This window comes from Ammodytes marinus, assembly GCF_949987685.1.
Source record: "Ammodytes marinus genome assembly, chromosome: 4".
Taxonomy (NCBI): domain Eukaryota; kingdom Metazoa; phylum Chordata; class Actinopteri; order Uranoscopiformes; family Ammodytidae; genus Ammodytes; species Ammodytes marinus.
In genome coordinates this window covers 6,082,443-6,093,157 of record NC_137233.1, presented here as the reverse complement: position 1 = coordinate 6,093,157, position 10,715 = coordinate 6,082,443, and the positions used below count along the sequence as shown (strand labels likewise).

General features: G+C 39.8%; 1 protein-coding gene across 2 annotated transcripts in view; it reads right to left on the bottom strand.

Annotated features, from left to right (window-relative positions):
* Positions 1–963: 963 nt before the first annotated feature.
* lmcd1 (LIM and cysteine-rich domains 1) overlaps positions 964–10,715 on the bottom strand; it is a 19,551-nt gene continuing 9,799 nt past the window's right edge. For both annotated transcript variants that reach the window (XM_080026214.1, XM_080026213.1), the window contains exons 2-7: positions 9,259–9,344; positions 8,198–8,456; positions 5,477–5,626; positions 4,628–4,894; positions 3,407–3,625; positions 964–2,788 (exon numbers count right to left, since the gene is read on the bottom strand). In XM_080026214.1, the coding sequence (XP_079882340.1) occupies positions 2,651–2,788; positions 3,407–3,625; positions 4,628–4,894; positions 5,477–5,626; positions 8,198–8,456; positions 9,259–9,344 (1,119 nt within the window). In that variant the 3' untranslated portion in view covers positions 964–2,650. The remainder of the gene's footprint in view (positions 2,789–3,406; positions 3,626–4,627; positions 4,895–5,476; positions 5,627–8,197; positions 8,457–9,258; positions 9,345–10,715) is intronic.

The following is a 10,715-nucleotide window of genomic DNA, read 5'->3' as shown; positions in this document are numbered from 1 at the left end:
TTGGCTCTCATTCCCCTCTAATCAATTCCAAAAAGCAAACAAAACGTCTGCAGTTTTCAAATTCAATCTTAACTGTGATCCATCACTAAGAATCTGAAGCCGTAATCTGATATCCGAATGCCAACATCATGATGTAACTTTTACATTTCAATAACCTGGTTAGAATTTAATATTTAATTTTGGCATTTTCAAGCTTTTTGTTTGACGGTATGGAGAGAAACAGAGTTGAAATGGGGAGACAGAGAGAGAGAGGGGGGGGTGGGGGGGGGGGTGACCTGCAGTAAAGGTCCACGGGTCAGATTTGATCCCGCAACCACTGCAACTAGGACTGAGACCACAAAGTATATGCTCTCAAAGCGTAATTTTTCTAAACATCACCATTGGAAGAAAACATTTTTTTTGAACAGCATTAGTTCAAAACCATATTTGGTAATCTGTGTATAGAATCAAAGGAGGGGCGGAATCAGTCATTGGATAATCACCCTGCTGCTATTACAGGCCATAAAAAAACTCCAATGAATTGTTCTGAGTTTGGGACTAAAAATATCCTTTTCTGGCGTTGCTTTCACGGTTCAGGAAGCGTCTGTCAGACGGTCAGCGGTGTTACACAGCTACTCTGGAACGCTGGCAGAGAAACCCACAAGAATACTCTACATTCCTGCAGGGAGTAGGTCACACACACACACACACACACACACACACACACACACACACACACACACACACCAAATGGAGGTTTGTGATCCCCTTACCTTAATCTAATTGTTTAATTTTCCGGACTTAATGGTTTTTTACTCTAGCAGGATGGATCAAGTTGAATCTGATCTCACTTCTTTTTGGTATGGCAATACTGTTTGTGTATACTGTATACTGGTGTTTTGTTTTGTATGAAAACAAAATTGTCATTCATCCATTCAAAGATGATAAACAAAAGAGAGTTCAATTAGAAGTATCTTTATTTCCAACCAATCAGCTATTAGTAATTGATCAACAGAGAAATCTTTACACAATCTGACTTGATGTGATGATTTTCTCCAGAAAGAAAAACTAAACATGACATGTAGCAGATAAAATATGACTAAGGTTACATCATTTACAATCCACTGTAGAATTGAGTCATTCATTTAACATTGTAGTGTTGTCTTTATAACACAATTAAAAGCTATGAAGACACAAATTTACCTTACCAAATCACAAAGCGGATAGTCTTAGAAATCCTTGTTTATCATATTACTCAAAGACTAAAATGTCATAATTTACAGATGTGCATAAATTCATAATTGCCTGAGCTAGGCTACGCTATGCTAGCTGTTCCCTACCACTTCCAGTTTTTGTGCTAAGCTATAGGCTAAACACATCATACTGAACACACACAGACCAAAAAATATGCAATCAAAAATCTATTTGATATTGTAAAATCTACCTCCCCATACCATCTCGTCTGTCACACATAACATTATATTGAACTTTTAATATGTCAATCAGGAATATAACTAAGATAAAGCAAGTAACGTTTAGCAGCAGCAACAGATAACCATGTTTATGAAAGAGGTTAAATGAAGAATGGATCTGCAGTTTGACTGAAACAACACAACACACGTACATATTATTGGTAAGTAAAATCTCTACTTTCGATTTGTACAAACAAAGACACACGACCCAACTTTATTGGTGGGTTTAAAAAAAAAAATCCAGCATAGTTTTATTAATGATTAATTAGTGTGAAGCATTTTCCAGCCTTCTGCCTGTCCAGTTCTCTGAGGATTACGTCAAACTATTAAAATCTGTTAAAACCATTTAAATCTGCACATTCAAACCTAACATGTAAGGAATTAATTGCAAATTCATACGCATTTCGTTAAGTCTTCTAAGATAAGTTGATGACCTTTGAACACATTATTTCCCTTGTTTTAAAGACAAGTACCTTTTTTTTGCAATATGTCCCTTCAAAACAGAGTATAGGTTTTAATTGTATCCATATTAATTAAAACATTAAAATCCGCTCTGTCCTGAAAAGCAGCTGTTTTTAAATCTGAAACGCTGCCGGCTATAAACCAGCACATCTGGGTCCGGTCTCTGTTAGTACTTTAAGTGCCAATAAATCAACCAAATCCTTCTCTAAGTGCTTTAAACACTTTGTCAACTAAACATTTCCCTAAGCACTTGAGCTGAAACACCAGTAGTCTCAACTGAACAAGTCTTGGAGTAATTCAATGTCAATCTAGAGGCCTTACACATTTTAAAATATCAATATATCATCTTGACTATTACATACTTTTATAACAGATATATTCACTTAAAGGTGCTCTGGGGAACTTTCAGTTTGTGCTAATTCTTGCAACCCATTTGGACAAAAGCGGTAGTGTTTTAACAACGCCAGCTGTTGCTCCCATGACAAAGGCATTTACAAAAGCTATATAAAAATAGCATTCTTTGCACTGATGGTCTCGTTTGCTGTTACATGTCATTTATGATCATCAGAGGAAAAATTAGACTGTTTCAGAAATATTTAAAATGTTCCTCGCAGCACCTTTAACTGAGTGTCAACCAAACATATGATTTAAAGAATTTATCGGGGACTTAGTTTTTTAGTTTAAGGGACAATATTAGATTTACTTTGTTAACATTATTTTGTCTTGTCACTCTAGTTTCAGCACTGTTTGACTGTCTGTGTGTCTTGATGCTGACAGGGTGTGTCCAGGCTCTGACCGCACCTCCAGCAGCAGTAGTGATGCTCATGCCACGTCCGTCCGTCTTTAGACGTTTGAAACGACTTGCAGAAGATCAACTGAGGAAGGAAAAAACATTGTTATTTAAAGGTGCACTATGTAACTTTAGGTGTGTCAGAGAAGTAAAAACTTTCCAAAATATATTCTCATAACTGAATAAACAAACTTTCCTCATTGCAAAATTGGATCCCTGGAACACTGTTTGAAGTTAGAAAGCTTCCTAAAAAGTTACTGTTTCTCTGTTGTTGTTTACAGCAGCAGGGCCAACAATTTTGTTTACAAGCATTCTGTAGTCTTACGTTTGGTTCCAGGTGCCTCAAAATAATTATGATAGAATTATTCAATACTAAAAATTACACGTAGAATAAATATGTTTTGAAAACTAACTGCAGGCTCTGCAAATGTAATTAAAAAAAATCCGTAGTGCGTAGTGCACCTTTAACTGATTTAATCCAGTTCAATTCATTCAAAGTTGATCAACCTAATGCATCATTCTTACATGTAGTCTGTGTACATGCCGTCTTTGTAAATAAGAATGTGTTCTTAATGACCTGCCTGGTTAGATAAAGGTAAAATAAATAAATAAACAGACAGACAGACAGACAGACAGACAGACAGACAGACAGACAGACAGACAGACAGACAGTCAAATAAATAAATACAGGTCATCGCCTCACCTCGTCACAGCCCGAGCATCGCGGCCACACCGTCTGACAGTAGTGCCTCCCACAGAACAGCTTCTGATTGGCCCAGAAGTAAACCAGGTCCACCAATCCCTGGCCGCAATCGGAACACACAAAGCAGGTGGGATGCCACAGGGCGCTACGGTAACCGGCACGCTCTGCATAAACAGCTGGACTCTCCATGGCAACCTCACCAAGGCAACCAGTACATATCTAGAGGAAAGAGAGATGGCAGGGTATCAGAGTAATATATACAAATATACGAACTTTGGGTTTCTAGTTTAAAGTGGCTGTTGGGAACTTTCTGTGTTATACAATCTGATAGGAATGCATAATCTATTCGTTAGAACTTGAAGGGCTCTAGATTTCTTTCTATCATCAACCACACTTTATTTTTATAGCAATTTTCATACCAGCGAATGAAGAACAAAGTGTTTTATGCAATCTCCTCCCCCTAGACACACACACACACACACACACACACACACACACACACACACACACACACACACCCTTCCCAACCACACACACCCAAAGCGATGACTTTGTGATAAAATAAGAAATTCATTAACAACAGGAACTGAACATCACTGAGGAAACACTTAGGAGGTTCGAGTGGCTAGGCCTTGGAGAGCTTTGTGTGTGTGTGTGTGTGTGTGTGTGTGTGTGTGTGTGTGTGTGTGTGTGTGTGTGTGTGTGTGTGTGTGTATGTGATTGTTTGTGTTTTATCCTTCAAACAACTTAACTGTTGAGTAGCAGCCCTTCTGTCCAGTTTACTTTGAACTTTAATTCAACCATTTTTTGACAGAAACACAGCAACACCAATGTAGCCCAGAATAACCCAGAATATAGGTGTGTTTTAAGTGTTGTCAGTAACGTGAAAAGGTCTATTGAAAGTGATATACTGGAGTAAATGCTGCGGTAATAAATTCAACTAAAGTGTTAAAAAAGTTGGAGATAAATGGGGACACCATTACACTTTACGGTGTTTATGGGTTTGCGGAATGTCTTAGCAGTGCAACAGGACCCTGCAAATAAAGGATATAGCCTAGAGATCAACCAACTAAAAAATAAGATAAAGAAATACTGGGCTGAAGGATGGAAATACATCTGCTGATGTTTTCTGTCTGACAAGTGCTTTGTCACAGCAAAAAAACACTATTATAGGATATGAAGATTTAAACTTCAAAATATATCAGGCCTCCATTCCCTTACATGTTCGGTCTCCGTGCTGCCATGTGTCCCGTTAGTGGAGCCTCTAGTGGAGTCAGTGCTGTTGTTGATCAACCCGCGGTCATGGGGATCCTTAACCACCTTCTTTTCTGTGTTGCTACGGTCCTTGTTGCTACGGTCCTTGGCTTCCTTTTCTCTCCTCTGATTGGCCGCTTCCTTTAAAGCCCCGCCCTCCCCAGGTAAAGCCACCTCCCCGACCCCCAGCACATCCTGCTTGTACTGCTTCACAAACAGCACCATCGACGAAATCTGCAGGAGATCAGAGGTAAGTCGTTACAAGAGTTTCTATATTGTGCAAGTTGTTTTTAAGCCTTAAAACTGATGTATTAGTCAACAAACATACAGCTGTATTAAAGCTATAGTGCGTAGGTTTTTCATATTGATGTTAATGTTGGTTACATTCAAGCCATTGCCAAACGAGTTGACACAAAGTGGACTAAGCCCATCAGCTCCACAGAACTCTCTCTGTATTTCTGAGTCTGGCAGCGTTTACAAACTGGTGTCGTCATCCCTCCCCCCCCCCCAACACTGGCACAGGAGCTCAAGAAGTGCCACAAAATGTTTCAGTTGTTGATTCTACTTTGCAGTAAGGCTGAACCTTCTGGGCCATTGTAAATCACAGTCATAATGTTCACAAATAAATCATACACGGGAAATTTTGTGATATCCCCAGCAATTGTGTGGTCTTGAACCGTCTTGACATATAATCCAAGTTCTCCTTGTCTGAGATGGAGAGAAGACGGAGTAAAACTGTGTTCTAAATACCATCTCAAGACCAATTTGAAAATCGAGTACTACAACACTAGTGTTTGGTTCTGGAGTGTACCATACCTCGTCCTCAGTGGCCAGGCTCTGACACTTCATGGGGTCCTGATCGTAGACCGGTAGCTGACCGAGGAGATGCCTGCGTCGCTGGATCGCTCCCTCCGTCCCCGAGAGAGGACGCTGGCTCTCTGGGAGGAGATCCATGTACTGCATCGCCTGGTGGGAATTTGATTCCGGTTACTTTACCGTAAGTATTTCATTGAAAAACAGACAAAAACAGCATCCTTTGCATGTATCAGGCTGCAGATTCACAATGCCATCGAGCTGTTTGGTCATTATCACAGTAATTCTAAACCTGCCAACCTGCCAACCTGCACCGTCTACGAGAAAGGAGAATAAGTTCAGACCTTCAGATGATCATGCATTTTGATGTTGACACCTTCAGAGAAAGTAACTGCTGTTGCTCGGAGAAGCAGCTTTCAGTATTTGTTATACTTTCTGTTTGCATTCTAACCTGTAACTTTTAATTTGCTCCTTTTATTGTCTTTTTCATGCAATCTCTTTGCATTTTTAACTAGGTGTCTGTCTATATTATAGTCAATTTAAATCGAACTTTAGCTCATTATTTACACCCTGAAAAGATATATAGAGCTTTGAAGTTAAAGTTATAAAAAATTTGTTTTGTTTGAAGTGTATGTCAACTTCACACCTCAGAGAAGGCAGACTTCAGGGCAGAGGCATTTTAGTGACGTGAGTGTTAGTGACGTGAGAGAGTTAAAACATTTTATAACCTGTTAACATTTATACAGTTTACAATAACAATGAGTCCAGAGTCTTTAATCAAGCAGAAATATGATCAAACTGTGAAAAAATCTGAAAAAAAAATATATATTTTTGAAGCTAATTTAAAATGAATTAATTCTCTTTATCTCAGCCACGTCTTTATCAGGTATATTTCCAGGATACTTTTGATTGAATTTAAAAATCAATTGTTATTCTTTATTCTGGCACGTTGCTTCACTGGCATGTCCCAACACTGAAATTGGTAGGTTGGTTAACCGACTCTCTAAGGTGAATGAGTCAGAAAATACTGGTCACAAATTGTTCATGGGGTGTTAAAGGTGGAATCAGAGAAATTTCTGGAGAATGCTTGTTAAAAATAAAAACTTTTTTGTCAAAATCAGTGAAACTTGTGTTAAAGAGGACCTATTATACTACTTTTCTGGTCTTAATTTCTTGTTTTACACTGCTATAGAGCAACCTGACACGAATCACATCACAAAAAACTATGTAGATTTTCGGGAAGCTCTTTCTCTTATTTTGGCGATCCAGCATGCCTGTGCTTCGGCCATCTCCGCTCCCTCCGCCTGTGCTTCGGCCATCTCCGCTCCCCCCCGCCCCCTCCTGCAAACCCCACTCCGTTGTGATTGGTTACCTTCCTTCCGGAACACTTTCAGTGGCGGGAAGCGCGAGCATGGACCTATAAGGGCGCGAGGCAGACGCGAACAGGGAAGTGACAGCATTACCATACATGGAAACATCCGCGTGGTGACGACACCAAGTTACATGCGACGTCACGAAGTTACAAAGCGTCAAGCCGCTTTGAACACGTGACTTCTCGACTGGCTAGAATAGTGTTTCGTGCTCTGCACAGACACCCCAGACGGTCAGCAGGGAATACGTCGAAATGCATGTAAGTCATTATTTGATAATTTAGTATGGTTAAGCATGACTATACATCATCATAAAAACGTTTATAGGTCATAAAAGTCAAAAAGCATCATAGGTCCTCTTTAAGATACAGCCAAGGCTCTTCAAACTTATGTAAACAAAGGGTGCCCACCGTAGCTATAGCAACATGCCCATTTACCGAGCCTAGGCTGTCTATTAACACCAGATTATTTGTTTCAGCTCACGCACAGTACAGACCGGTAGCGGCTCGTGAGGAGATATTCACTTATTTAAAAAAAAATCTTCCATGTTGTTTGAAAAGACAAATGCATTGTGGGGCGGTTGAGTAGGAAAACTATCTTATCGATCCATACACAAAATCTTCCCGGAAGTTAGTATTCATCCGGGCATTTCTCGCCTAAACAAACTCGCATACACAACCGTCACATACTCAAATTGACGTCAAAAGGAGCTGTGCAGTACCAAACTCTACACACACACAGCAGAACACACAAACCCTTGGGTTAAAAACAAACTTCAAGCAGAAGACTTTCATAGACAGATCTGAAAACAGCCCTTCTATTGGATCTGGATCTGTCTGTACAAGTCCCACCACAGTAATGTCTCTCCCCCACCGCTCAGTAATCACTGTCATCCTCATAATTACAGGCTGTGAAACCTGAAACATGCTCCAGTCAGCTCTAATGGAAACCAGACCATGTTGTAGACGGTTGGACATGCAGACAGAGGCTCCTTCGTTTTTGGTTCAGACAACATAATCCATTTTTTTTGCGTTTATGGTGGTGAGAGTTTGAGCTGAATCGACATATTTACTTGCTCTTTGTTTATGAGAATATGGGACAGGATGGGAAAATGAAATGTAGCCCAGAAACCAGGGATTGGTTAAAATTGGTACCAGGAACTGATTGGATAAAACTATGGATAGGCGTGTGTGTGTGTGTGTGTGTGTGTGTGTGTGTGTGTGTGTGTGTGTGTGTGTGTGTGTGTGTGTGTGTGTGTGTGTATATATGTGTGTGTGTGTATGTGTGTCAACTCAAATCAACTCAACAGCCTTCTAACCACCACCACCCTCCTGTACTTCACATTGTCTCTCACCAGTGTCTGTGTGAGGCCGGCCGGCGCCCAGTCATATTTCGTGGTGTTGAATGTCGGGTCTTTGCGGGACACCAGTGGATTGGTGACAACCATGCGGTTCCTCTTGTACATGCGCAGGCCGCCGCCCCCTTTCACCTTCGCCGTGAGGTGGGAACACGGAGAGTCAGCGAGCAGACGTCCCATTCGCTGGTCATCTTCAGTGTCGTCATCCGGAGCTTGGTGGTCGACCGCGCTGCAGCCGCATGTTACACAAGCTTTTCTGTTTAGCAGAAAGGTCAGAAAGGTGAAGGAATAAGACATTGAGTGATGGGATATCACATGAAATCAATTTGGAGAGAATTCAAGTAGCTACAAGGAACTTTTCAATATTTCTGAAACAGTCAAATTTTTCCTCTGATGATCATTAATTACATGTAACAGCAAACAAGACCATCAGTATTTTTATAATGTTTTTCCTTTTGCGTTTGTCCGGGTACGCTCACCCAGGAACAACAGCTGGCTAAAAGCACCACCGCTTTTGTCCAAAGGGGGTGCAAGAATGAACACAAACTGAAAGTTCCTTGTAGCACCTTTAACAACAACTAACAACAACTACATGACCCTCACTGGCTTCCCATCTATGAAAAACTAACAGTTGCGTTCAGGAACTGGGTCTAGCCTGTTCTCGCAACCAATCACAGGTGGCCTTCCACTAAGGATCGAATGGTAGGTCTGATCTTGGGGAGAGAAAGTAATGTGAAGCTTGCAAATTTAGGCTGGTCTCGCCAGGCTAAGGTGCCTTGCTCACAGATTACAAGCTTTTTGATGTAAAAAACAACTGTATTAAAAATCCTTTTCACAACTATTTCTATGTTATTTCTTCCATGTGGTCTGTGAGCTTGTGAGTGGCCGTGGTATTTGGTAGCACATTTTCAGTCAGAGCAGTGAATCAGCTAAAATACTCAAAACCTGCTGGAAAAACCACTGAGACTGTGGCCAGCTCTTTACATTTTGTTCTGTTCTTTTCATTCTCAGACAATAATAATAATAATGTAAAAAAAAACAAAAGTAAAAGTTTGTACCTCCAAGAATGTGGCTGGAACCCTGAGCAGCTTCCCTCACACGCGAGACACGGCGCTGCACATCCCGTACTCTGCTTCACAGACATCTGAGACACAAAAGAACAAACACACACAATGATGTGAAACCTTCAGAGCTTTTATATCACTCTGATCCTGTGAGGAACAGCCCATTTACGTGTGTACAGTCAGTGAGAGTGTCATAGATCAAAATACCTAGAACCGGTATAAACAAAACATTTACACCAAATAAATACATGAAAGGGTTGGAATGAGAAAAACACTATGACTAAAACTTGGTCATGATTATGAGGTAACAGATACGTCTGGGTATATTTTAGATTTCTCTCAGTGTATGAGTATCCAAAGCCTGATACATCCTACTCTGTTCCATGGAATTCATTTGTTTTATGAGCTAATAAAAACACATCAGGGTGTCAGAGTGTTGCCATGGGTGACATGTTCCCTCATCACCATGAACACAATCAAACATACACCGTCCTGTATGAAACAAATGCCTCAAATACTCACTAGAGCACCAAATGTGGATTCCTCCACAGCTTAAAATAGTCCCAAATAAATGCAGTCTATATCCTCCTGTATGAGTAACCAGAGACTGTATGAGTAACATTGTAAAAACAACAGTGAGCAACTCATTTAGGAAATGACCAAAAATAAAAGTATATACAGTATTTGTGACGCGTCTTTACCAGTTATAGCAAGTAAGTCAGAAAGTTTTCAGATACAGACTCACACATTGTTGATTATGTCTTTTTATGGGATTTGTTCACACAAATATAGCAAAACTTCAGGCTGATTTCTCCTTGCTTTGATGTAATATATCAACTACTAACAGAGCAGTTTTATTTTTGACATTCCAAAGAGTTCAAAAGTGTTTTTTTATCTTGCAGAAATTGGTTAACGTGAATCATGTCGTATTCAAACAACATCAGCTCTCAACATTTTAAGAATAGATTTCTTTATTAATCCAATAACACATTCTGTTCTGAGCTTTTATCCTATGATATAATTTTTACATTATACATATCATTTTGAGTGATTTAAGTGGTTCTAGCCACACTGGGACTAAAGGCCTGGTTACACCCGCATTTAGAAGTGCTTATTATCTGTGTTTGACTATCTACTTAAATAAACCTTTCTCTATCTGAGTACAAACAGCTCAAGTTAACTTTAATTTAATAAGGTTGATACAGTTTATATTACTTTCCCGATTGCAATGCTGATAACAGTTCAGGGGAATTTTTAATATTAAAGTAAATTAAACATGAATCATAACACTGAGGGTAAAAGTTCCTTTTTGACTTTGAAATAGTAGCCGGACAAAATAATCTTAATCAAAGTTGCAGTTTTTAACCAACTTCCTCTGCTGGTGATGAGGACTTTAAGATCTGAATGAAAGCTCGAAAAAAAGGGCTTGAATGATCGACCAAACAGCTCAC